This window comes from Balaenoptera physalus (genome assembly GCF_965194825.1).
Source record: "Balaenoptera physalus genome assembly, chromosome: 10".
NCBI lineage: Eukaryota > Metazoa > Chordata > Mammalia > Artiodactyla > Balaenopteridae > Balaenoptera > Balaenoptera physalus.
Window position 1 is genome coordinate 106,945,391 of NC_138889.1, and position 27,695 is coordinate 106,973,085.

Here is a 27,695-nt window from a genome sequence, read left to right on the forward strand (position 1 = left end):
CCGGCAGGTGTCGACTCGCCGCCAGCCCGGGCCCTCCTCCGAGCAGCTGCCTCAGCCCGAGGTAATCTCGGCCCCGCGCTTAGGGCGCGTGGGGCCGGGGGCGGAGGGACAGCTGCGGCCCCGCGGAGGAGGGGCGCCGGGGGGACGGACCGGGGGCTGTGGGCGGCGGCGCCGCCGGGCCGGACTCCCGGGAATGCCCTCTGGGGGCGCCGCGTGGGGTGGGGCCGCCCGGCCCTGCAACTCGAGCTGTTGCCCCTGGTTAAAAATACCCCCTGTCCTGTCCTCTCCCTCCCCATCCCCCGCGGTGCCCTTCCGCCCGGGCCCCAGCCCTCCCCACCCCGACTGGCGCTGGCCCCTCCCCGGGGACAACTCTGCCTTTTACTAATTTGTCCTCTCGCGCAGTTGGCCCGGCGTCTGCGGAGGGAGGGGCGGGAGACACCGTGAGTGAGAGAGATAGTTTGAGAAGGTGCCCGAGAGATAAGGGAGTGCAGAGAGGAAGCGGGGTTGGAGCCCGAGGAGGAGGAAGAGAAGGAGCAGAAGGAGGGAGGGAGGAGGGCGGAGGGGCCGCGGGAGGAGGGCGGGGAGGAGCGCTCTTCCTGGTTGGGCCCTGTCCTCAGCTGCCACCGGGGAAGCCAGCCGCAAGGACCGCAGCGACCCCCCGAACACTCCTCCCCCAGGTAAGGAGGTGGGTGGCCGGGCCGGTGTTCCCGGAGCCTGGCCACTGCTCCCGGGCTGAGGGGCTACCTCTACCCCGGGCTCTCTGAGTGCCTGGGACTGGGGCGGGGGCCGGGGAAGCCGCACAGCTCCGGCGCCCGCCCCAGCCTGCGTTCCTCACTGCCTCCAGCGGCCGGGCTGCGCTGGGCTGGGGGAGGGCCGGAGGGGAAAGCACTGAGGCGCAGCAGCCCTGATCATTCAACCTGTCTCAGGAGCCTGGGGAGGGGGACCCCGATGGCCTGGAGTACTCAGCCCCCAAGCCAGGGAAAGGGGCCAGTGTACAGGAGCTCGGCTAATTTGAGGAGGGGGGTTACAGGCAGGGAAACAGTCAAAGAGGCCTTCCCTGGGGTCTCCCACCTTCCTGGTTCCTTGTGTTATTATTTCGGGCTCCGCCCTTCCCCAACCTGACTGGCTGACCACAGGACTGCAGACCCAGGACAATGGGCATCTGGGAGAAGAGAGGTGGTAGCACTGGGTGGGGGTAGGGAGATGGTGGCCAGCATACCTGGGGGGATGGGAAGCCCCTCTCCAGGGTTCTGGGAGCAAAGGGAGGTGGCAGCTCTGATTCAGTGAGAGGAGCAGTGAGGGGGGGAAACCCCAGGTCTGGGGAGGAAGGATGGCAGCGGGCTGGAGAGCAGTGTTAGCAGACAGGAGCCCCAGCTCTAGTCCTGGGAAGGCCTGGGTTCTGAGCAGGCCCCATCTCTCCCACAGGATGGCTGAGGAGGTCATCACTCCGGTGTACTGCACCGGGGTGTCTGCACAAGTGCAAAAGCAGCGGGCCAAGGAGCTGGGCCTGGGCCGCCATGAAAACGCCATCAAGTACCTGGGCCAGGATTATGCTCAGCTGCGGGCTCACTGCCTGCAGAGTGGGGCCCTCTTCCGTGATGAGGCTTTCCCCCCAGTGCCCCAGAGCCTGGGCTTCAAGGACCTGGGCCCTAACTCCTCCAAAACCTATGGCATCAAGTGGAAGCGTCCCACGGTGAGAGGGGCCACCCTGGGTGGGATCCAGTTTACCCCCTTCCTGGGTGAGGAGTGGGACTAGGACTCCAGGTCCCTAGAGTGGGGTCTGGGATGGCTGGGTCCAGTTTCTAGGAGGGGCTGGCCCAGAGACAGGACTCTGGGTCTCTTGCAGGAGCTGTTCTCAAACCCCCAGTTCATCGTGGATGGAGCCACCCGCACAGACATCTGCCAGGGAGCACTGGGTAGGCCCTGGGGTGTTTTGAGTGTTTTTCCAAAGTAGTTCCCTATACCCGTTCCTTCCTGCTCTGCCTCAGCCCCTCCCTTCTGCAAGCCCAAGCAGGCTCTGGCTATCAGTGCTGGGGCTGGTTTGCCCAGATTCCTGGGTCTTTTCTGTAAGTTGAGGGGCACCCTGCCCAGGGAACCCCAGCTTCTCCCCAGCATGGCACTCGTGTGCACCATTGGGTGCAGATTGGTAGAGCAGGCCTGACGTGGCTCTTTCCCATCCCAGGGGACTGTTGGCTCCTGGCGGCCATCGCCTCCCTTACCCTCAATGACACCCTCCTGCACCGAGTAGTTCCACATGGCCAAAGCTTCCAGGATGGCTATGTCGGCATCTTCCATTTCCAGGTGAGGAGCCCCACGTGCACCTTGGGCAAGGGGGGTGAGGGAGAGGGGTTGCAGGCACTGGAGGTGGTGGGGACACTGAAGTTAGGGTGGCTCAGGGCCACACCTTGCAGGGCCAGTCCTCCCTCTCGAAAGTATTGTATTTGACCTCTTGATTCCATCTCTGATCTGTCATGTGTGAGAATCTGTCATGTGTGAAACGGTTGGGCAGGTATTTCGGCTGGCCGTTTTCCTGGATGCTTGTGCACATCGGGGGAAAAAAGTGCTTAGAAGAGTAGAAAGATCTCTGTGTTATGTCCTGTGGGACAAATCCTTTTCCTCCTCAGGGTCTCAGTTTCCCTATCTGAGAAACAGAGAGTGTTCTGCCGGGGAAAACCGACCAGCACATGTGGCCATCTACACCCTTGGCATCAGTCCACCCACCCACCCACTCCCACTCCCAACTCCGCCTGCACTTTGGCAATCGCCAGCCTCTTAGAGAGCCTTGCAGAAAAGAAAGACTCGGGATTAAGCCTATCTGAACCAGCTTTTCTTGATGTTGTTTGCGCACAGGGCCCATTTTTCAAATCACACTAATGAATTCTCAGTAGGCTGGTTTTGGGAGAGACACACCCCCAGGAAGCCTGGATGAGAATCTCTGGCCCCGGTGTCCTCTCCTTCCGCCTAGCCAGGGAGCCCCTTGCCCTACCTCGTCCTCATCCGCCTCAGCGCCTACGGCTTGACTTGCAGGACTCACTGTGCGGTGGCAACTACTTTGGCCAAGTGCGGCACCTGCCAGCGCTGGCCCACTGGGGCGTGGCCTCACCGCTCTTTCCCCACCCTTTCCCCTCACTCCTCCAATCCGCTCCTCCCCGGCCTCTGATTGGCCCGTTCACTCCCTCACAGACAGTACGGTGGGCCCACCTCCTCCCCTCGCCCCCTTGTTCCGCGCGCACACACACAGCCCCGAATGCCGTAGCACTGAGTCACTTTTGGCCTCAACGGGCCGACTCCTACCCCTCTGGGGAACTTGCCCCTCAAGGCATCTATGAAGCAAACCCTGCGGTTTGCTGGCCACCTTGTTGAAGGATCTGGATGACACATTTTCATTCCACACCTAATTTACATAGGTATCCGCACCCCCCCCCCCACACACACACCCTGGCCTAGAATGGGGAGGGGGAAAGGCAGGGGTCATGGCCTTAAAAGGTTCCGGGAGAGCCAAGGCCCAAGGGCTTTGCAACCTCTCCATACCTGAAGAGTCACCTTGGTCTGTTTCAAAAAATATCAACAATGCTGCCCTAAAAACTACCTTCCTAATCTTCTTTAGTTTTCCCATGAGGAAGGCATTGCTGTTCCCTTTCGTGGAGAGGGAAAGTGAGGCTCAGAGAGGATAACTTGCTCAGATCCCGTGTCTAGGGTATATGACCTAGAATCAGGTATCTAGTAAGTGGGAGAGCTGCTGAGGCTTGAGCTCAGGCCCAGGGGATCTCAAAGCAGGTACTCACTATGCCCCTCTTCCCCCAGCTGTGGCAGTTTGGGGAGTGGGTGGACGTGGTGGTGGATGACCTGCTGCCCACCAAGGACGGGAAGCTGGTGTTCGTGCACTCTGCCCAAGGCAACGAGTTCTGGAGTGCTCTGCTGGAGAAGGCCTATGCCAAGTGAGTAGGGGCCCAGCGAGAGCTCCAGGCCACCCCCAGAGTGTGGGGTCCCGCTTGGTGCAGAGTGCTGACCTGGGCCTCCCACAGGGTGAATGGCAGCTACGAGGCCCTTTCAGGAGGCAGCACCTCCGAGGGCTTTGAGGACTTCACAGGTGGGGTCACCGAATGGTACGAGCTGCGGAAGGCGCCCAGCGACCTCTACAGCATCATCCTCAAGGCGCTGGAGCGAGGCTCCCTGCTGGGCTGCTCCATTGATGTGAGTGCGCTCCATCCTGTGACCTGAGTCTCCTAGTGGTTCCCTCTCCCTACCCAGCCCAGCCTCAGACTCGCTGCAGGCTTGGCTCCAGACCCCATCCTTCACCTCACACCATCCCCGGATCCTCACCCAGCCTCGCCCATCACTTCAGTCCCATCTTCCACCTCCATGCCTGGCGTCATCCTGGTCCCCAAAACCTCAGACCTCAGCTTGTTTTCCTGACTTCAGCTCCACGTTCCTGTCATCTAAGGCCTTGCCTGTCTGCTCTCCAGTTCGCAGCCTCAGACCTCAGCTCCTTCCTATCCCAGCTCCCGTGGGCCCCCGCTTCTTCCCGTACTCCATTCACTCCCTCAGTTGCTTTTCTGTTCCCACGACTCATCCTCAGACCTCCTTCATCCTTGATCTCAGCCTCCACCCGCCCCATCACTGCATCCTCCACTCTAACCCCGCCCCCATGCTCTTCCCCAGTCCTACCCGACTCTAGTCGGTTCTCGGCCCTCTTCTCCGCCTCACTGTGTCCCTCCACACGAGGTCCTCTGAGGACCTCGTGGCTCTGTGGTGAGGGGAGGGGCTATGCATGGCTGTATGTATGTGTTCATGCATGTTTGCACGGGGTCTGGCCAGCTCTGGCCAAAAGCAGTGTCAGTGGGGTGCCCAGGCCCCGCCACCAGTGGTAACATTGGTGCAGTAGCAGGCAGCACCCCTTCCAGGGGCTGAGATGGGGTCAGGGTTCCTGCCTATCACTTCCCATAGCTGTTGTGTGTGCAAGGGAATGCCAAGACTTGGGGCTCATCTGCTGACCGGGGATGGGAACACTGGCCATAGTGTGTGGGTCTTTCTGCAGATCTCCAGCATTCTGGATATGGAGGCTGTCACCTTCAAGAAGCTAGTGAAGGGCCACGCCTACTCTGTGACCGGGGCCAAGCAGGTACTGCCCCACGTGGAGGTCTTCCCTGCAGGGTGGTTCCTGCTTCCTTGTCTCTCTGGCCCGTGGCCATGGCTGTGGGAGAGGCCGACTCTTCCCTTGACCTCCTGCAGCACCTTTTCTATCTCCTGGGGACTCACCCAGAGATATTTATCTTGTGCCACCCTGACTTACTCTAGCTTGTGCACATAGCTGCCTTCCTCAGCAGGTTATTCCCCATCAGGCTTCTCAGCTATGCTTCCCATGGTGGGTGCTGGGTGCTGAGCTGGGCTCGGCGAGGGTGAGGTGGAGGGAAGGGGTGCTAAAAGTGTGTGCCAGAAGCAGGCACTGATGGGAGGCCTGGGGAACAGGTGAACTACCAGGGCCAGATGGTGAACCTGATCCGGATGCGGAACCCCTGGGGCGAGGTGGAGTGGACAGGAGCCTGGAGTGACGGGTGAGGGGCTGCGGACACCGGCCAGGGAGGCTGGGGGAGGCTGTTCAGTGCCACTGGCATTTCTGCGGGGGGCTCTGCCAGGCCAGGGTGGGCTCGGGATTGGACAGAGGGGCCCATCTGCATGCGACTGGGTCTGAGCACTGCCCTGACAGAGCTCAGGCTGTGCGGGCTGCTGTGCCCAGCCTGTGAGCGTCCTCGGGGCATCTGACCCGGCCCCTATAAGACAACCCCTGGGACTGGGATCTCTGGACTTGGCCTGGAGGAGGCCTCCTGACCCGGGCCAGGGGAGGACAGGCCTCAGGGACAGAGGCTGGGCAGGTCAGTGGCCGGCAGCCCCTGGCAGTGCCCTTTCCCCACAGCTCCTCGGAGTGGAACAACGTAGACCCTTATGTTCGGGAGCAGCTCCGGGTCAAGATGGAGGACGGGGAGTTCTGGTGAGCAGCCCCTCTTCAGTCTGGCCGTTCTTGGGGACAGGCACCCCAACTCCCAATCCCCCCAAACCCAGCCGTGCCACGTCGCTCGGTGCCCTGGCTGGGGGCCCTGGCTCACCTCTCACCTCGACCCCCGCCCCAGGATGTCCTTCCGAGACTTCCTGCGTGAGTTCACCCGCCTGGAGATCTGCAACCTGACGCCCGATGCGCTCAAGAGCCAGAGGTTCTGCAACTGGAACACCACCTTGTACGAGGGCACCTGGCGGCGGGGGAGCACCGCAGGGGGCTGCCGCAACTACCCAGGTGACCTGGCCTTGAGGGCGCAGGGGGGCGGGGTCTGTGCCCTGCTGCCCCGGACATGTCTTCTCTCTGAGCCTCAGTTTCCTCGCTTGTAAGGTAGGGGTAGTTGTGCTGACCTCGCGAATTTGCTTTGAGGATGAAATATTGAATGTCCTTGTAAATTCCAAAGAGCCACATTTGATTCCCTTGCTGGGGTCTGAGCCAGAGTGCTGACAAGGGGAGAAGGCTGCGTTGCTGTCCAGACACCTTCCTGTCACTCCTCATTCCGAGACCTTCCTCCTGGCCCACTGTCTCCCTCCTTGATCCTCTGTCACCTTTCCCTGGGCGTCTAGATGCGTGGGGTATCCTTCCTCTCCCATCTTGCCTTCTCTTCTTACCAGGCTAGAGTCCTCATCCTTACCAGGTTGGAGTCACCATTTTAATCTCCCCCCTGCAAATGCTCGCGTTTCCTGGCCCCTGTGTCCCTCTGCTCCTCTTACCTGGTACGACCATAACCCTAGTTGAACCCTCTCCACCGGCTCCAGGACCGCTGACTGTGCCTGGAGAGAAGTTACACACCTGGGGCAGTATTTTCCCTGTAAATTCACAGACGCAAACCTCAGTTGTGCACTTTGCATGACCCCAGCAGCTCCTATGAGTACGTTCCCACTCTCTCCTCGGACCTGCCTCCACTGTCACTCTCATCTGATTTCATGGGACACCCGTCCCATTCCCACCCCCAAATCCCCCAGCCTGTCTGGACCTGTGCCTGCCTTTGCTGCCTTGCCGCCCGGGACAGTGGCAGAACTGTCCCTGCTCGTGGGGACCCCCCACCTCTGCTCCAGACTCCCTTCTCCCTCACTCTGAAAGCCTCCTGCTCCTTCGTCTGTCACCTCTCACTCCGTGTCATGATGAGAGAACTGCCTGCCTCAAAACAGTCGCCTGTCTCTCCACCCACTCCCCAGCCCATTTCTCTGCTCCCCTTCAAAGTGAAATTTCTCAGGAGTGCCGCCCTCGGCGTTTCCTTGCTGGCTTCCAGTTCAGTGTTTAACCCCCTCCAACCCAGCTTCCACCCCACCCCGGTGCTGCAGCGTCTCACTGGCCAGCTTCGGCTGTGTCGCGTCCACCACTACAGCTCTGCTCTCATGACCTGCCCCCTTTAGCAGTTCTCAGGCTGGCTCACAGCCCTCTGTTTTCAAGCATTCTTCTCCCTCGCAGGGATCTAATTTCAGTTTTTCCCCAAACAGATGACCACTGTTCCCTGTACCACTTATTGAGAAGTCTATCCTTTCCCTGCAGCGCCAGCCCCGTCATACAGTTCCCACGTATGTGTGGGTCTGTTTCTGAGTTGCTTTTCGGTCCCTTGGCCTATCCCACTGCCAAGAGTGCATTGGTTTAGTAGCTATAGATTTATAAGTCCTGAAATTGGACAGGATGAATTCCTTCTTCAAGAGTCTCTTAGCTCTTTGTGCTCTGTGCTTTTTTTGTTTTTACTATGTGAATTTTAGGATCAGTTTACCAAGTCCTACAAAAAGCCCTTTTGAGATTTTACTTTGGAATTGGATTGACTCTGCAGACCAATTTGGGGAGAATTGACATCTTTACAATTTTGAGTCTTCTTATCCAAGAATGTGGTATATCTCTTTATTTATTTAGGCCTTCTTTAATGTCTTTCATCGTAAAGGGCTTATACATCTGTTGAGATTTATTCCTAGATACTTTATCATCTCGTTGCTGTTGTAAATGGTATCTCTTTTAAAATTACCTCTCCCAAGTAGTTGCTGATACTGTAGCATGCAGCTGACCTTTTTAAGTTTATTCTGTATCCAGCAAACTTGTTAAACTGTAGTTAACTTTACTCATTTTTCTGTAGATTCTTTTTGCTTTTCTAACTGACAGTATAGCATCTGAGAATAGTGATGAATTTGTTTCTTTTCCAATTCTTATTATTTTTGTTGCATTTTCTTGTGTAATGTGCTGGCCAGGCCTGCAGCATGCTGACTAGCGCTGGCTATGTCCTGGTATTACCCCTCTCTCAAAGGAAAAGTTTTTACTAGTAAATGTTGACTGTAGATTTCATCACTAAAAACTTTTCTACTCTAGGTTTTTGTTTTTGTTTTTGTTTATATATTTATTTATTTATTGCTGTGTTGGGTCTTTGTTGCTGTGTGCAGGCTTTCTCTGGTTGCAGTGAGCGGGGTCTGCTCTTTGCGGTTCATGGGCTTCTCACTGCGGTGGCTTCTCTTGTTGTGGAGCACTGGCTCCAGGTGCGCAGGCTTCAGTAGTTGTGGCGCACGGGCTTAGCTGCTCCGCGGCATGTGGGATCTTCCCTGGCCAGGGCTCGAACCCGTGTCCCCTGCATTGGCAGGCAGATTCTTAACCACTGCACCACCAGGGAAGCCCCTTGTTTTCATTTTTGTATGCACCTTTTATCAGATTAATGAAGCTTAATGTTATTAAATACTTTATTATTAGAATTAGCTTTTTTCTTCTATCTGTTAAAAAGGTAAGTTACACTGATCACTTTTCTAATATTAAACTAACCTTACATTCCTGAGATAAAAACAACAGAGTCATGACATAACTTTTTTTATACAATAATTTTACATCCATGTTCATGACTGAGATTTGCCTATAGTTTTCCTTTCTCATACTTACCTTGTTTAGTTTTGGTATTGGTGCTGTATTTGGCTGGTAAAGTGAACTGGGAAATGTTTTCTCTTTTTCTGTTTTCTAGAAGAGTTTGCATAAGGTGGGTATGATTTTTTGCTTGAATGTTTGGTGGAACTGGTCTATAAAGCTGTCAGGCCTGCTCTTTTATTTATTTATTTATTTATTTAATTTTTTAAAAGAATTATTTATTTATTTATTTTTGGCTGTGTTGGGTCTTCGTTTCTGTGCGAGGGCTTTCTCTAGTTGCGGCAAGCGGGAGCCACTCTTCATCGCATTGCGCGGGCCTCTCACTATTGCGGCCTCTCTTGTTGCTCCAGACGCGCAGGCTCAATAGTTGTGGCTCACGGGCCTAGTTGCTCCGCGGCATGTGGGATCTTCCCAGACCAGGGCTCGAACCCTTGTCCCCTGCATTGGCAGGCAGATTCTCAACCACTGCGCCACCAGGGAAACCCAGGCCTGCTCTTTTATCTGTGTGAAGATTAACTTTTGTTACTGAGTATCTTTAATGGTGATTGAATTATTCAGGTCTTCTATTTCCTCTTGAGACTATTTTGATGAGTTTTATTTTCTAGAAGTTTATCTTTTGCATCTTGTTTTCACAATTATTAGCATGAAGTCATGCTTAATATACAATACCTCATCTGTAATGATATCATCTCTTTTATTGATAATGTTGCTTGTTGGCATTGTCTCTTTTGTTTTTATTTTTATTTTTTTATTTTTTACTTTTTAAAATTTATTTTATTTATTTATTTATTTTTGGCTGTGTTGGGTCTTCGTTTCTGTGCGAGGGCTTTCTCTAGTTGCGGCAAGCGGGGGCCACTCTTCATCACGGTGCGCGGGCCTCTCACTATCGCGGCCTCTCTTGTTGCGGAGCACAAGCTCCAGACGCGCAGGCTCAGTAGTTGTGGCTCACGGGCCTAGTTGCTCCGCGGCATGTGGGATCTTCCCGGAGCAGGGCTCGAACCCATCCCCTGCATTGGCAGGCGGATTCTCAACCACTGCGCCACCAGGGAAGCCCCCTTTTGTTTTTATTAATCCTGTGAGGGGTTTGTCAATGTTAGTCTTTAAATAGAAATGATTTTTTTACTTTATTGATCCTTTTTAGTATTTTTTTCTATATTAGTAATCTTTGCTTTCTTGCTTGTTATCTCATTCCTCTGCTTTCTTTGGATTTATTTTTCGACTTTATTTTATGATGTCTTTTCTTTCTTTCCAGTTTTATTGTGATGTAATTGACATTCAGCACTGTATAAGATGCACAGCATAATGATTTGACTTATATACATCATAAAATGATGACCACAGTAAGTTTAGTGAACACCTATCATCTCATATAGATACAACATTAAAGAAATAGAAAAAATGTATTTTTTCCTTGTGATGAGCTCTCTTGAGCTCTTAGGGTTTACTCTCTGCACAGCTTTCATATATAACGTATAGCAGTGTGAATTCTATTTATCATGTTGTATATTGCAGCCCTAGCACTTATTCACTTTAAAACTGGAAATGTATACCTTTTGACCACCTTCATCCAATTCCCTCTGCCCCACCCCTTGCCTCTGATCACCACAAATGTGATCTCTTTTCCTATGAGTTTGTTTGTTTGTTTGTTTTTGAAGTATAATTGAACTACAACACTATGTGAGTTCCTGGTCCACAACATAGTGATTCGATATTTCTGTACATTTCAAAACGATCACTACAATAAATCTAGTTGTCATCTGTCACCATACAAAGATATTACAAAACTACTGACTATATTCCCCACACTGTACATTTCATATCTGTGACTCATTTATTTTGAATTGAAAGTTTGTACCTCTTAATCTCTCTTACCTATTTGTCTTCTCTCTCTCTCCCCCTCCCCTCTGGCAACCACCTGTTTGTTCTCTGTATCTCTGACTCTGTTACTGTTTAGCTGTGTTTGTTCATTTGTTTTGTTTTTTTAGATTCCACATATATAAACAAAATCATCCAGTATTTGTCTTTTTGAATTAGTGTTTTCATTTTCTTTGGAAAAATACTCAGGAGTGGAATTGCTGGATGTCATGATAGTTCTACTTTTAATTTTTTGAAGAATCTCCATAGTGAGGAATTCCATTTTGAGGAATCTCCATGTTCTCCCTAGTGGCTGCACCAATTTACATTCCCACCAACAGTGCACAAGGGTTCCCTTTTCTCTACATCCCTGCCAACACTTATTTGTTGTGTTTTTAATAATAGCCATTCTGACAGGTGTGAGGTGAAATCTCATTGCAATGTTGATTAGTTAGGTTGAGGATTTTTTCATGTGTTCGTTGGCCATCTGTATGTCTTCTTTAGAAAAATGTCTGTTCAGTTCCTCTGTCCATTTTTTAATTTGGTTGTTTGTTTTTTTGATGTCGAGTTGTATGAGTTCTCTGTATGTTTTGGCTATTAACCCCTCATCGGATATATCATTTGCAAATTTCTTATCCTGTTCGGTAGGCAGTCTTTTCATTCTGTTGATAGTTTCCTTTGCTGTGCAAAAGCTTTTTAGTTTGATGTAGTCCCGTTTGTTTATTTTTGCTTTTGTTTCCCTTGCCTGAGGAGACATATCCAAAATAATTTTACTAAGACCCATGTCAAAGAGCGTACTGCCTATGGCTTCTTCTAGAAGTTTTATGGTTTCAGGTCTTACCTTTAAATCTTCAATCCATTTTGAGTTTATTTTTGTATATGGTGTGAGAAAGTAGTTGAGTTTCATTTTTTTGCACGTAGCTGTCCAGACTTCCTAACATCATTTATTGAAGAGGCTGTCTTTTCCTCCATTTTGTATTCTTGACTCCTTTGTCATAAATTGCCCATATAAGTGTGGGGTCATTTCTGGGCTCTCTGTTCTGTTCCATTGATCTATGTGTCTGTTTTTGTACCAGTACCATACTGTTTTGATTACTGTAGCTTTGGAGTATAGTTTGAAGTCAGGGAATGTGATATCTACAGTTTTGTTCTTCTTTCTTAAGATTGTTTTGGCTATTCAAGACCTTTTGTGTTTCCATACAAACCTTAGAATTATTTGTTCTAGTCCTGTGAAAAATGTCATTGGTATTTTGATAGGGATTGCATTGAATCTGTAGATTGCCTTGGGTAGTATGGTCATTTAAACAATATTAATTCTTCCAATCCCTGAGCACAGTATATCTTTCCATTTGTGTCCTCTTCAATTTATTTTATCAGTGTCTTATAGCTTTCCAAGTACAGGTCTTTTACCTCCTTAGTTAGATTTATTCCTAGGTATCTTATTCTTTTTGATGCAATTGTAATTTTATGACTTCTTAAATTAGACACTTATCTCATTAAATTTTTTTCTGTGTATGCACCTAAAATGATAAATTTCCCTCCAAGTGTACCTTTGAGTTACACAATTTTGATATGTAATGTTTTTAAGAATTGTAATATAATTCACATACCATAAAATTCACACTTTTAATGTGTACAATTCAGTCATTTTAATATGTTCACAATGCTATGTGATCATCATCACCTAACTCCAGAACATTTTCACTGTGCTCAAAAGAAACCCTGTATCCATTAGAAGTCACTCCCTAACCCTCTCACCCACCAGCCCTGTAACCACTAATCTAATTTCATCTTTATAGATTTGTCTATTCTGGACATTTCATATAAATGGAATCATGCAATATGTGGCCTTTTGTGCCTGGCTTTTTTCCCTTAGCATCACGTTTTCAAAGTTCATCCATGTTGTAGTGTGATCAGTACTTCATTTCATTTGTAGGGCTGAATAATATTCCATGATATGAATACACCACATTTTGCTTATTCATTCCAAAGTTGATGAATTGTTTCCAGTTTGGGGCTATTATGAGTAATACTGCTCTGAACATTTATGTACATGTGTTTGTATGAGCATATGTTCTCTTGGGTCTAAAGTAGGAGTGAAATTTTTAGGTTGTATGGTAACTCCATGTTTAACTTTTTGAGGAACTGTAAACTGTTTTCCAAAGTGGCAGCCATTTTACTTTCCATTTTACATTCCTCCTAGCAGTGTATGAGGGTTCCAATTTCCCCACATCCTCATTAACACTTATTGTCCAACTTTTTTATTATAGCCATCCTAGCAGGTGTAAAGTGGTATCACATTGAAGTTTTGATTTGCATTTCCCTAATGACCAATAATGTTGAGTATATTTTCATCTATTTATTGGCCATTTTTATATCTTTTTTGGACGGTCTGTTCAAATAGTTTGCCCATTTTTAGATCGGGTTGTCTTTTTATATATTCTATATATATATATATATATATATATATATATATATATATATATATATATATATATATATATATATATATATATATATATATATATATATCTCTTTATATATTCTAGATGTGAGCCTTATGAGGTAGATGGTTTGTATGTATTTTCTCCCATTCTGTGGGTTGTCTTTTCATTTTCTTGATAGTGTCCTTTGAAGCACAGAAGGTTTTAATTTTGATGAAGCCCAATTTTTATTTTTTCTTTTGTTGCTCATGCTTTTGGTGTCATAATCTAAGAATCCATTGCCAAATCCATGGTCATTTATCTTTGTGTCTTCTTCTGAGAGCATTATGATTTTAGCTGTCTTATATTTAGGTTGTTGATCCATTCTGAGTTAATTTTTGTTTATGGTGTAAAATAGGTACCCAACTTTCTTGTGCTTGTGGAAACCCAGGTGTCCTAACATCATTTGTTGAAATACTATTCTTTCCCCATTGAATGGTCTTGGCACCCATGTCAAAAATCAATTGGCCATTTATGTATGGGTTTACTTTTGGCTCTCAGTTCTGTTCTTTTAGTCTGTATGTCTATTTTTATTCCAGTACCACACTATTTTGATTATTATAGATTTGTAGTAAGTTTTGAAGTCAGGAAGTGTGAGTCTTCCAACTTCGTTCTTTTTCAAGATTGTTTTGGCTTCTGGGCCCCTTACAATTCCATATGAATTTGAGGATCTGCTTTTCACTTCTGTGGGAAAAGGTTGTTGGAATTTTGATAAGGATTGCATTGAATCTGCAGATCACTTTGGGTAGTATTGACATCTTAATAATATTGAGTCTTCCAGTCCATGAAGATGAGATGTCTTTTGACTTTTCTATGTCTTCTTCAATTTGTTTCAGCAATGTTTTGTAATTTTCAGTGTACAAATCTTTCAACTCCTTGGTTAAATTTATTCCTAGGTATTTTATAGTTTTGGATGCTGTTGTAAAGAAATTGTTTCCTTAATTTCCTTTTTGGATTTTTTCATTGTTGGTGTATAGAAACACAACTGATTTTTGTGTTCTGATGTAATCTGCAACTTTGCTGAATTTGTTATTAACTCTAAACTTTCTTGTGGATTCTTCAGATTTTTCTATATACAAGATAATGTTATTTGCAAGTAGAGATAGTTTTCTTCTTCCTTTTTCAATTTGGATACTTTTTCTTTTTCTTGACTAATTGCTCTAGCTAGAACTTCCAATACAGTGTTGAATAGTGGTGGTGTAAGTGGGCATCTTGTTCTTGATCTTGGGGGGAAAGCTTTCATTTTTCTTTTTTTTTTCACCACTGAGTATGATATTAGCTGTGGGCTTTCCATAAATGCCCTTTATCATGTTGAGGAAGTTCCCTTTTATTCCTATATTTCTGATTCTTTTTAAAAATTTATTTATTTAATTTATTTATTTTTGGCTACACTGGGTCTTCATTGCTGTGTGCGGGCTTTCTCTAGTTGGTGGCAAGCAGGGGCTATTCTTTGTTGTGGTGTGTGGCCTTCTCATTGCGGTGGTTTCTCTTGTTGCAGAGCACGGGCTCTAGGCACGCGGGCTTCAGTAGTTGTGGCACGCAGGCTCAGTAGTTGTGGCTCGCGAGCTCTAGAGCACAGGCTCAGTATTTGCGGCGCATGGGCTTAGTTGCTCCATGGCATGTGGGATCTTCCCGGATCAGGGCTCAAACCCGTGTCCCCTGCATTGGCAGGCAGATTCTTAACCACTGTGCCACCAGGGAAGTCCTGAATATTTTTATCATGAATTTGTTTTGGAGTTTGTAAAATGCCTTTTCCATGTCAGTTGAGATGGTCATGTGTTTTTTTTTTCCCTTTGTCCTACTAACATGATGTATTACATTGGTTGATTTTCTTATGTTGAACCATTCTTGCATTCCTGAGATAAATCCTATTTCATAGTATGTAATCTTTTTAATATACTGTTGGATTTGGTTTGCTAGTATTTTGTTGAGGATTTTTGTATTGATATTCATAAATGTTACTGGTCTGTAATTTTCTTTTCTTGTGATGTTTTTATCTGGCTTTGGTATCAAGGTAACGCTGGCCCCGTAGAATGAGTTAGTTTATCAAAAGAAATAGTAATGTAAATGAGAAATCACATAGAATAGTAATTAAAGGACTGTGTACCTATATTAAAAAAGAAAGAACTGAAAACAATTGCCTAATTTTCCACCTTCAGAAACTAGTAAATGGGCAAACTAAACCCAAAGCAAGCAGAAGAAAGCCAAATAAATGAAACAGAGAAACAATAGGGAAAAATCAATGAAACCAACAGTTGGTTCTTTGAAAAGCTCAGCAAAAAGTGCAAACCTTTAGCCAAACTGAACAAGAAAAAAGACAGAAGACTCAAATTACTAAAATCAGGAATTAAAGAGAGAACATCACTATCAACCCATCAGAAATAAATGATTTATAAGAAAATACTGTGAACCATTGTATGACAACAAATTAGATAACCTAGATGAAACTGACAAATCCCTAGAAAGAAACAAACTATGAAAATTGACTCAAGAAAAATAAAAAATCTGGATAGACCTGTAACCCTTAAGAGATTGAATCAATAATCAAACCTCCCAGTTATTATTTTATTGTTGATTTTTAACTTAATTTCCTTGCAGTCAGAAAATATGATCTATATGAGATCATAGCTTTGAAATAAACAGAAGCTGGTGCTATGGCCCAGCATGTGGTGAGTTTTCATGAATATTCACGTGTTCTTGAAAAGACTGACTAACACATATATTGTGTTAGCACTCCTGTAAATATTTTAAATATAACAACCTGCTTAACTTTCACACTGACCCTATGAGGGATGTACTACATTATCACTATTTTACAGATAAGGAAAGTGAGACACAGAGTGATTAAGCAATTTGCCAAAGTCACTAGTAAGTGGCAGAGCTGGGATTTGAACCCTGTCAGTGTGAACCTGGAGTCTGTTCTCTTGACCGTATACTGTTCTCTGAATGTTAGGGGGAATCTTCTATAATTGTTCATTATATCAAACTTATTGATTACTTTGTCTGCTTAATCTATCCATTATTGGAAGAGGAATAATAAAATCTCACACCATCTTGCTGGCTTTGCCAATTTCTCCCTTTATTTCTGTCAGTTATTTTTCTTTGCATATGTTGAGCTAGGTGCATCAAGTTTAAAATTGTTATAAGTTCCTAGTGAATTAAACTTTTTTTTTTTTTACTATCTAGTGACCACCTTCATCTTTCTTTTTTTTTTTTTTTTTAGACATTCACGTTCTTTTATTTATTTATTTATGACTGTGTTGAGTCTTCGTTTCTGCGTGAGGGCTCTCTCTAGCTGCGGCAAGCGGGGACCACTCTTCATCGCGGTGCGCGGGCCTCTCTTGTTGCGGAGCACAGGCTCCAGACGCGCAGGCTCAGTAATTGTGCCTCACGGGCCCAGTTGCTCCGTGGCATGTGGGATCTTCCCAGACCAGGGCTCGAACCCGTGTTCCCTGCATTGGCAGGCAGATTCTCAACCACTGCGCCACCAGGGAAGCCCACCACCTTCATCTTTAATAATTCTTTTTACTTTCAAGTCTGTTTCAGTCTGTGTTACTATGCTGTTGCAGTTTTCTGTTAGTTACTACTAGTACTTTTGTGGTATGTCTTGTTATACCGTTTGATGTCCGATCTTTCTATAGCTCAGTGTTTTAGTTATCTCTCATAAATAGCATATAACTGATTTTTTTAATAGTTGAATTTGGAAAGCATTGTCCTTTGATTGGAAAGTTTAATCCATTTACATTCCTAGTGATTACTGATATATTTGTATTTATTTCAGCAGACTTACTATGCATTTTCGATTTGTCCCTCCTGCTATGCCTTCTTTTGGATAGAATTTTTTCTTTTCTCTCTGCCAGTTTTTCCCTCTGTGAGTTTGGAAGACAGAAGAGCTTGCTTAATAAGTTCCAAAGCTAGTTGATCAGTATCTTTACCTTCCACCTGAATAATGTAAAGACTTGAGAATATTTAAGTTGGATCACACCCTCCCTTTGTTCAGTCTGCTATCTTTAGCTAGTATTTTAATTCTTAACAGTTTTCTGCCTGTCCTAAATTAAGCACCATCATCATCCCCATTATTTGTTATAGCCCGTATTTGTTTGATTACCCACATAATATCAGTATTTTTGCTCACTATTCTCATGAACGGTGAGACCTTTCATCTGAGATCATTTTCTGTCTGTCTGCAATATATCCTCTTGAATTTCTTTTACTGAGGGTCTTTTGGTGATAAGCTTTCTCAGTACTTGTATAAAATGCCTTTATAGTGTGCTCATTCTTGACAATTCTCTGGATGTAGAACTCTGAATTGACATTACTTTCACTTCCCTGAATATGCTATTACTCTTCACTCTGCTTCCACTGTCACTATGTGAGTCGGGAGTCTGTCTGTCTACCATGCCTTCTGAAATGGTTTGTCTTTTCTCTCTTTTAAGATTCTTTTTCTTTGATATTCTACAATTTGACCATGATGTGTTGAGGTGGGGATTTCTTTTTATTATGCTTTGGATTTGTCGAGCTCCCTGTGTATGAAGATTGATGTCTTTCAACAATTCTAGAAAATTGTTAGCCATGATCTTTTAGAATATCACCTTCCTACTCTCTTTATTTTCTCCTTTTGGAATGCCAATCAAATGTAAGCTGGACCTCCTCAGTCAACCCTCCAGATCTCTTAACATCTCTTAAATGTTCCATCTGTGAATCTCCCTGGATTGCATTCTGGGTAGTTTCTTTAGATCCATTCTCAATGCACTAATATTCTTTTTTGCTGTTGGTTAATCCTTCCAACAAATACTTAATTTCACTTGAAAAGTTTATTTCTGGAAGTGTTAATGGCTCTTTTTCTAATCTGTTCATTCTTGCTCATATAGTCAAGCGTCTCATTTATTTCTTTAAGTATAGTAAGCCTAGTCTTTCGTATTCTGTGTCTGATAATTTCAGTATCTGAAGTCTTGGTGAGTTGTTGTTCGTCGTTGTGGCTGCTCATTCTCAGCCATCATGAGGTTCATCCATTGTGGCTGCTGGTTCTCAACCTTCTGAGGTTTTTGGCTTATTTGACCTAGAAGTTTATCTTCAGGAGTTGTTTGAGTTATTGGATGAAGTTAAGTTCGTCTAGTGTTTCTGCCAGTCACCTGGGATACTCCCAACCCAGGACTCTTAAAAATAAATTTTCTCCTTAAGGTTTTTTTTTTGACCTCATGGGCAGCATGAATTAAATCTGCAAGCTCATGAGAAGGCTGGCTTGTGGTTATAAATCCTCAGAGAATGTTTCACTTCCTCCCAGTGGTTTTATTTTTCTTTCACACTTACCCTGCTGGCATTCCTCACGGGGCTTCCAGTTTTATGGCTGTGATCTCCTACTGGACCTTATCTCCTGCCCCTGAGCCCAGGCAGGACTCAAGATCTCTAGGAGTCTGCAGAAATCCTTTGGTATTATTTACCTTTCATGGCTTCTAGTTTTCATTTTTTAAAACAGCTTTATTGAGATATAATTCACATACCACATAATTCACCCACTTACAGTATAAAATCCAGTGTGGCCTTTACTATATTCACAGAGTTGTGCACCCATTATCACATCAATTTTAGAACATTTTCATTACCCCCAAAAGAAAACCTATACCCCCTGCCTCTTACTCCCAAGCCCCTCCTCCCCCTCATTTCCAGGCTACCACTAATCTACTTTCTGTCTCTATGAATTTGCTTGTTCCCGACAATAATTTAATATAAATGGAATCATACAACACGTTGTCCTTTGTGACTGGCTTCTTTCACTTAGCATAATGTCTTCAAGGTTCATCCGTGTTATGTAGCATGTGTCAGTACTCCATTCCTTTTAATCGCTGAATAATATTCCATTGTTTGGTTATATCACATTTTGTTTAAATTGGGTTGTTTCTACCATTTGGCAATTATAAATAATGCTACTTGGAACGGTCACATGTTTTTTGTGTGGGTGTATGTTGTCATTAATCTTGGATATACACACACATACACACCCAGAGGAGTGGAATTGCAGGGTCATATGGTAATTCTGTGTTTTACCATTTGAGGAACTGCCAGACTATTATGCAAAGTAGTTGCACCATTTTACGTTCCCACCAGCTGTGCGTGAGGTTCTGATTTCTCCACATCCTCGCTTATTTTTTTAATTTTTTTTTTTAATAAATTTATTTTTGGCTGCGTTGGGTCTTCATTGCTGTGCGTGGGCTTTCTCTAGCTGTGGAGAGCGGGGGCTACTCTTGGTTGTGGTGCACGGGCTTCTCATTGCAGTGGCTTCTCTTGTTGCGGAGCACGGGCTCTAGGCGTGTGGGCTTCGGTAGTTGTGGCACACAGGCTCAGTAGTTGTGGCTCATGGGCTCTAGAGCACAGGCTCAGTAGTTGTGGTGCACGGGCTTAGTTGCTCCACGGCATGTGGGATCTTCCCAGACCAGGGCTCAAACCCATGTCCCCTGCATTGGCAGGCGGATTCTTAACCACTGTGCCACCAGGGAAGTCCCCACATCCTTGCTTATTATCTGTCTTTTTGATTAATGTTAATTTTGTATGTGGGGAGAGGGAAATGCTGGACTTATTGGTGCCTTTAAAAAGAAGTTTTGCGTATTCTGTCTGGCACTTGGTTGTTTTAGTCAGGAGGATTGTTCAGGCAGCTGAATCACTAAATTGCCAGAAATGCAAGTCCCCCTCAGCCCTTGCAGCTCAGTGGCCTCCTCTCAGACCCTGCTTTCTCTCGCCCTCTTCTAAGTCACCGTCCACACAGCAGCCACCTTTTTTTTTTTTTTAATATTTATTTATTTGGTTGCGCCACGTCTTAGTTGCAGCAGGCAGGCTCCTTAGTTGAGGCTCCTTAGTTGCAGCTTGCCGGCTCCTTAGTTGCAGCAGGCGGGTTCCTTAGTTACGGCAGGAGGGCTCCTTAGTTGTGGCACGCGAGCTGTTAGTTGCGGCGTGCATGTGGGATCTAGTTCCCTGACCAGGACTCGCACCTGGGCCCCCTGTACTGGGAGCATGGAGACTTATCCACTGTGCCACCAGGGAAGTTCCTGCAGTCACCTTCTAAAATCCTGATCCAATCATGCCCCTCCCAATGCAAACCTGTCAGGGGGTCCTTTTGCTCTTTGATTCAATCCACACTTCTTATCACCGACCCTGTTTCTGCCAACCTCTGCCAACCTCCCTGGATCCCCTGTGCTCACTGGAGCCCCAGGTGTGGGTCTTTTCTTCTCCCTCTGCCTAGGCTTCCCAGGGCTTCCCCTTCAGGTCTCAGCTCAAATGTCACCTCGAAGATTCCTTCCCTGCCCGACTTCAGCTTGCTTTCTTTGTAATTGTTCCATTAACTAACCTGACTTGGTCATGCTTTGCCTCCGGTTCGTTCTGGCATGGGAGCTCATGAGGGCAGGGACTCTGTGTGTCCCTGTGGCACATCTGTCACTTGGCACACGGTGGCCACAGTAATATTTGTTGAATGAATGAATGAATGAAAACGTGGGGGAGGGAAGGCTTGGGGTGACTGCTCTGCTTCTCCTCTGATCCCGCCTCCCTACCTCCTGCAGCCACCTTCTGGGTGAACCCCCAGTTCAAGATCCAGCTGGAGGAGACGGATGACCCAGACGACAACTACAGCGGTCGGGAGTCAGGCTGCAGCTTCCTGCTCGCCCTCATGCAGAAGCACCGGCGTCGGGAGCGCCGATTTGGCCGCGACATGGAGACCATAGGCTTCGCTGTCTACGAGGCGAGTGAGCCGGCGGATCGCCCAGCACCCGGCAGAGAAAGCGGCCTCCCGGCGAGCTCCGCCAGGGGGCGCCAGCGGCGCCAGAGGACAAGGCGGCGCCCGCCCGTCCTGAGCCGACTGGGGCCAGTCACACCCCTGAGGCACGCAGCCCTAGACTGAGCCTTCGGGAGGCACCTGCTGAGGCCCTCCGTCAGAACTGGGGCAGCCAGGGGCCTAAAATTCATCCCGTGAGGCGGATGGAGGATGAGGAAGATGCTAGCTAGGAGAGGGGAAGGTTCTGGGATTCTCCCGTGTCCTTAGAGGCTGCATGGCTGCTTTTGGGCAGAGGGATCTGCCTTAGCTGACACCTGGGAGAAAGACTTTGACTCAGTTTCAGAAGGAAGTGGGCAAGTGGTCTTCCCTGAAGGAGTAGTGAGCTCCCTGTCTTGGAAGTATGTATGCAGAGGCTGGCCACGGAGGGCCCTGCTTCATGCACTGTATTCAAGACAGAAACGTCTGGATCTCCCTGGTGGGGGTAAAGGACAGTCGCAGCCTCAGCCCAGGCCCACAGCCCCTTGTAGCAGATTGGGGTGGACCTCCCTGGGCTGGAGGACTCTGCAGTTGGCCACCCCGGGGGGCAGTCCTGGAGGCTCTGGTTCAGAGCTGAGGTGCAGGGCGTTCCAGGGACAAAGAGGGCCCTGCCTGGGCCTCCCTCCTGGGGTCCTGGGGTCCCTCTCTGGCATGAATACAGGTCTGGGTCAACACTGGCCCCTGTCCAGGACCCTGTCTCCTGGTCTCCTCATCCCATCATTTTCATCTTAAGAACTCAGGGCCGCTGCCCAGCACACACCACAGCGTCTGCCCCTGGGCCAAGCAAGCATCTCTAACTTCCCTCATCTCTCTGGCAGGTCCCTCCGGAGGTAGGTGTGGCATCTGACTCGCCTGGATTTGCACACCCTTGAACACACATGGCCCGATGGTGCCCAGAGGGAGCAGGACGGCGGCAAGCCCACACGTAGAGAGCTAGGAAGTCTCCTCATTCTGGGGCTAACACGGTGCCCCCGCCCCCTGCCCACTGTTCAGTGGGCAGAGCAAACACTGTCCTCCTGGGGGTCAGAGCAGGTAATAAGTAAGGGAGCTGGATTTGAACCCTGGCCCTCAGAGCCCCACCTGACACGCACCCATGAGGCTCTTCCTGTCCTACTGTTTACACTGAGGCCATCTGGGGTGCTGGTTAGGAGCAGGTTGGTGAGTGGGCTGAGTGTCCTGTACCCTTGAGCAAGTTGCTTAGGCTCTAAGCCTTGGCGTCAGTGTCTGTAAAATGAGTTGTCATGAGCGTTAAGTGAGGTGACATGTGTAAAAGGCCCTGCAGTGTCTGACACAGGGGAAGCTCCGGGTAAGGATAATGAGAAAGTTATTTCATGGTGTCACAGTATCTACATTCACCTCATGGTGTCTCCTCCCCTCCACCCGGTGCAGTAGGCAGGGCTGTTACCCCCATTTTACAGATGAGGCAACAAGCACTATGACTTGTCAGGGTCGGGTAGCCTGTGGGTGACTGAGCTGTGACACAGCTCTCCAGCCGCATGGCCAGAACCTGGAGCCTGGGGTCTGGTTCTGGGTCTGGATCTGGGTCTGGGGGCAGCTCCTAAGGGTGGGCTGAGCCGGCAGCTGCAGCCCCTGCTCCCTCCTTCCCTCCCACCAGCTGATGGGCCAGCCGGCCGTGCACCTGAAGCGGGACTTCTTCCTGGCCAACGCATCTCGGGCCCGCTCCGAGCAGTTCATCAACCTGCGGGAGGTCAGCACCCGCTTCCGCCTGCCGCCCGGGGAGTATGTGGTGGTGCCGTCCACCTTCGAGCCCAACAAGGAGGGCGACTTTGTGCTGCGTTTCTTCTCAGAGAAGAGCGCTGGGACCCAGTGAGTAGAAGACCCCCTCCCCGCTCTCCGCGCCCCCCCCCACGCCCCTCCTGCCCCACCCCCACTGCTGACTGGCCCCCTGTCTCCCCACCCTCTGCAGAGAGCTGGACGACCAGATACAGGCCAATCTCCCTGATGAGGTACGTGCCCTGCCCCCACCAGCCACCCTCCTCCTCTCCCTCACCCTGGGTGTCCTGTGCCCTGGGCTCCGGCTGGCAGCGCAGAGCCCCTCCTGGCAGGAGCCGTAAGAGTAATACTAATCCCTCATTTGCCCAGCACTTTACAGTTTGCAAAGGACTTTGTGATAATAATGGTACAGGGTCCCTGGGTTCTTGCTCTCTGCTGGGTCTGTGCTGAGCTCTTTACCTGGGTCACCCCATTTCCTCCATAATAGCTGTGTCAGGGTGCTGTCACTATCTCCCCTCTCAGTGGGAAACTCAAGTTCAGAGAGGTTAAGGAACTTGCCCAAGGTCGTGCAGCAGGGAATCAAAGCCTCACTGTTCATCATTGAGCTGACCTTCACCCTCCACATTTAGGCCACAGAGGCCTGGACAGGGATAGAGTAGGGGCCAGGTTCCCATTTTACAGATGAGAAGAGTGAGGCTCAGAGGTGAAGTGCCACATAGCTGATGAGTGGTCCCAGCCCTGCCTCCAGCAGCTGCCCATGCAGGGGCCAGGCTGGGGCGCCCCTGACCTGCTCTCCCCCGCTTCTCCATCCAGCAAGTGCTCTCAGAAGAGGAGATTGATGAGAACTTCAAATCCCTCTTCAGACAACTGGCAGGGGAGGTAGGCTGGGCGTGGTGGACGGGTGCTCGGCGGCACCGAGGGGCAGCCTTTCCCCAGAGTGGGTGCCATCCTCCCTCTTCCCCCAGGACATGGAGATCAGCGTCAAGGAGCTGCGGACCATTCTCAACAGGATCATCAGCAAACGTGAGCATCCCTGAGGGGCTGCTCTCCACCCCATGTCCTGCTTCCCAACCCCCCTACGCCCCCACCTCCGTTCCTCCAAGCTCCAGAATCTAGCCTTCCGCTCCCACCCTGGGCTGAACCCAACCCCTTGGTCTTCGTGGGTGCAGCACCCTCCACCACCTTTCTGAGCCCTGCTCACCCCCTTTTTCCTCCCAAACTCCTCATGCCGTCTTGCTGTTCTCCGTGCCTGAGCGCTGTGCCTGGTGTAATTAGACGCTTAGCCGGCTGACAGCACCTTAGGGCCAGTGTGTGGGCCCCATTTCCTCCCAGAAGGCAGGTGGCCGGCTTCACTTCCCAACGTGCAAAACTGAAGGCAACCGCCCTTCAACCTTCCCTTTGCCCCCGCCTCTGACCTCTCACCTCCGACCTCTGTCCATGCTGTTCCCTCAGCCCAGAACCCCCCTCCTGCTATTCTCACCCTTTGGGGCCTGCAGCAAACCCCACCCCTGCCGTGACCACCTATGCTGCACGTTTCTACTGTGTTTCTTTCACTTCTATTTAGCACTGTTCCTTTTCACTCGGGTCTAATGGCGGTGTTGACGTGCCTGTTGGGACACCGGCTTGACCGCTAAAATACCTTAAACTCTTTTTTCTGATGATGGAATCCTACATACCTACTAGCCTAGATTTTACACCCCGCGGGACAGGAATGGTGCCTCCCGGACCCCTGTCCCGCCAGTGTGCCCAGCACGGGGCAGGCCCGGGAAGCTGGCTGGGTTGAGGTGTTGGGACTGGTTTTTCTTGCAGACAAAGACCTGCGGACCAAGGGCTTCAGCCTGGAGTCCTGCCGCAGCATGGTGAACCTCATGGACGTATCCTCCCTTTGCTTTTGCCTCCTGAGCCGGGCTTTGGGTTGGGATGTAGGCATGGGGAGAGCCCTGGGTGACCCATCCCAGGAGCAGCGCAGAGAGAGGGACAAGTGTGGACAGACCAGTTCCTTCCTGGCATCTTCCCATTGATCGGGGTGGGGTGGGGACCGAGGCACAGGCCTGTGTTGAGTGAGAGGCGGGCAGGGCCTCATCTGCAGGTGACCCTAAGGCTGGTGCTCTGTTTGCGCCCCTCCCAGCCACCCCGATTCCGGCCTGGCCCCAGGCAGCCATCTGCAGGCTCCTGCCCCTTCTCCCCTCCCCCTCCTCATCTTGCTCTCCCCGGTGCCCACTCACCCGGTGCCTGGTCTAAGCTGTGGAGTTTTCTTCTTAATGGCCGCCCAGCGTGACGGCAACGGGAAGCTGGGCCTGGTGGAGTTCAACATCCTGTGGAACCGCATCCGGAATTACCTGGTAGGTGGTCCCTGCTGGCAGCACCCTCCCCTCCTGTGCAGCCTCAGTCACCGCGGGCGGCCGGGCTCCGGCTCCCAGACCAGCTGCGTGGACTAGGCCCTGGCCCTGGGTCTGCCTCTCCGAGCCCACGTATCCCAGTGGCTGACCCCCTTCGGGCCTCTCCCCTCCACCCTCGTCAGCCCTCCACCCTGGGCAGACGGGAAGGGCTGGATGCTCGCCAAGCCCTCACCCTCTGCCCCCCACCCCCAGTCCATTTTCCGGAAGTTTGACCTGGACAAGTCGGGCAGCATGAGTGCCTACGAGATGCGGATGGCCATTGAGTCTGCAGGTGAGGCCTGAGGGCTGGTGGCACTCGTGGGGCCCCAGGGAGATGGCCCTGGGTCGCTTCTCTGACAGCTACCCAGGGCGGTGGCCCACCCACTAGCCCTTGTCCCTGGGGGTGGGGGGTGATGGCAATGGTGGTGAAGTAGTAACAGCCGTCTACTGCCTTTTTCTGGTGACTGAGCCAAGCGCTTTATCAGCATTTCCTTTTGTTCTGACTGCAGCCGGATGAGGATAGGGTCTTTTATTATCCCACTGAGCAGAGAAAAGTGCAGCTCAGAGAGGGGTAGTGACTGGCCTGAGGCCACACAGCCAGGGAGGCGTGGAGCTGGCCTCCAGAGCTTCCAAAGGGAGCAGTGCAGGGCTCTCCTCGCAGTCCCACGTCAGGATGAGGCCAGGGCATTCAGAACAAATGAAACTGGACCCTGAGCCCTGATGGCCAGCACCTGCTTCCCTGGGGCAGTCTGGGTCCTCAAGCTCCCTCTGGACCAGCACTTGCCCAGCTCCCGGCCCTGCCCAGGAGGTCTTCATGCCCCCCAGCCCTGGGGCTCACCCTGCCCAGCCTCAGTCCCCCTCTCCGCCCCCTCTGGCCCGGCTGCACCTCCCTGGCCCTCACCTGCTCTCCTGCGCCAGGCTTCAAGCTCAGCAAGAAGCTGTACGAGCTCATCATCACCCGCTACTCGGAACCCGACCTGGCTGTGGACTTTGATAACTTTGTGTGCTGCTTAGTGCGGCTGGAGACCATGTTCCGTGAGTGTCCCCGTCGGCTCCCCCCTCCAGCTCAGTCCCCAACTCGTCCCCAACGAGCGTCTCAGGGAGGTGGAGGTCCAGGCAGGCTGAGTGCCAGGCGACAGGGAGTTGGGTGGGAACTCTGGAGGGGGCTCTCGAGCAGCAGGAAGGGCTGCTCCCCGTCTGTGAGGGTGAGAGAGCTTGCGGCGCTGTGGGGAGGTGGGGGTGAGGCAGGAGGTGGGCCTGGTCCTGGCCCTGCCTGAAGCTCCCACTGAGTTCTCCGCCCCATGTCATCATTTCTTGAACACACAGGGTTTTTCAAGACTCTGGACACGGATCTGGATGGAGTCGTGACCTTTGACTTGTTTAAGGTGGGGCTGTCCTCCGGTCGGGTTGGGGAAGGTGCTCAGGGGCGGTGTTTTCTTACCCTCCTGGGCTGGAGGCTGCGGCCTCAGCGCCAGCCCTAAGGCCGGCCACCTGGGTCCTGCAAGGACACGCTTGGGTGTCTGGGTCCTGGGAAGGATGGGCCAGACCCCTGGAGGCCTGTACAGGAGCCAGCAGCCTGGGCTCCCAGGGGTCGAGGAGGTAAGAGAGTGTCCCGCCCCCCTCCCCGGGAGGGTCCCTCGCCCACCTGCACTCAAGGGGGTGAGGAGATGGCGACTCCTGAGCCATGGAGCTGGGAGGCCGGACTTGGGTTTTCTGCCCTGGCTGACCCCTCTCTCCGCCCTCTGCCCGGCAGTGGTTACAGCTGACCATGTTCGCATGAGGGGCTCTTGCATGAGCCCCTTGCTGTGCTTCTCTGCCCTCCTCGTCTGCCGGGCCGTGCCTTCCCGCCACGCCACGCCAGGCCACACCAGCTGCAAGTGCCTTCCTTGGAGCAGGAGGCGGCCTCGTCCTCGTCCTCACCTCCTGGCCGCCCCGGTTCATTTGTTCTGGGCAGAGCTGTGCGACCCTCCCTGCCTCCACTGGCCACGGGCTCAGATGGACTCCCCCAGCCCCTCCGGTTGCCAAACTGGGAAGGCAGCTTTTGCTAGTTTCTGCCTCAGGATGGGGCCCCAGGGGGAGCTGATGGCCCCAGGCCTCTGGACATCCTGATATGTCCCCTCCCCTCCCTCCACAGGCCACCCATTCCACCCCCAAGCCCACCACGCCCCACCTGCAGACTTTAAACTATAACCACTAGCTCTGCACAGCCTGCCGTCTAGCCGTGCGGAGCGCCCTCCCAGCTGGGGCCTGCTCCGCAGGGCTGGGAATGAATGCCTGTTCCTTCCTGTGCCGAAGCCAGTGCCCCCCTCTGCCCCACATTCCCCCCAACCCTGTCCCCACTTGCCGACCAGGAGCAGCCTGGCCTGCGGGGTGGTCAGGCCTTCCCTCCCTCCCTCCCTCCTTTTTTATATTGGTGATTTTAAAGGGGCCTCTGTGGGGACTGATGTACCACCTATGGGGGTGCCAGAGGCACCTGGGCATGGGGTGGGGCAGTCTCATGTTTCCATGCAGAGAAACCCCAAATAATAAAGGAAACGGCCCCA

At 50.2% G+C, this 27,695-nt stretch overlaps 1 protein-coding gene and 1 long non-coding RNA gene across 2 annotated transcripts; one reads left to right on the forward strand and one right to left on the reverse strand.

Annotated features, from left to right (window-relative positions):
- Positions 1 to 50: 50 nt before the first annotated feature.
- Positions 51 to 27,695, forward strand: CAPN1 (calpain 1). Its single transcript, XM_082476979.1, has 22 exons — positions 51 to 677; positions 1,426 to 1,693; positions 1,847 to 1,916; positions 2,183 to 2,301; positions 3,805 to 3,938; positions 4,026 to 4,194; positions 5,039 to 5,122; positions 5,470 to 5,555; positions 5,915 to 5,989; positions 6,129 to 6,289; positions 20,793 to 20,971; positions 21,859 to 21,870; positions 22,656 to 22,867; positions 22,968 to 23,007; positions 23,588 to 23,653; positions 23,740 to 23,797; positions 24,584 to 24,648; positions 25,048 to 25,116; positions 25,366 to 25,444; positions 26,071 to 26,187; positions 26,479 to 26,537; positions 26,906 to 27,695. The coding sequence occupies exons 2-22, from the start codon at positions 1,427 to 1,429 to the stop codon at positions 26,930 to 26,932; spliced, it is 2,148 nt and encodes a 715-aa protein (XP_082333105.1). The 5' UTR covers positions 51 to 677; position 1,426; the 3' UTR covers positions 26,933 to 27,695.
- LOC309667964 lies at positions 16,250 to 20,780 on the reverse strand. The gene is made up of 2 exons (XR_014268010.1): positions 16,747 to 20,780; positions 16,250 to 16,435 (listed from the first exon to the last, which is right to left on the reverse strand). It is a non-coding gene; the product is annotated as an uncharacterized lncRNA (long non-coding RNA).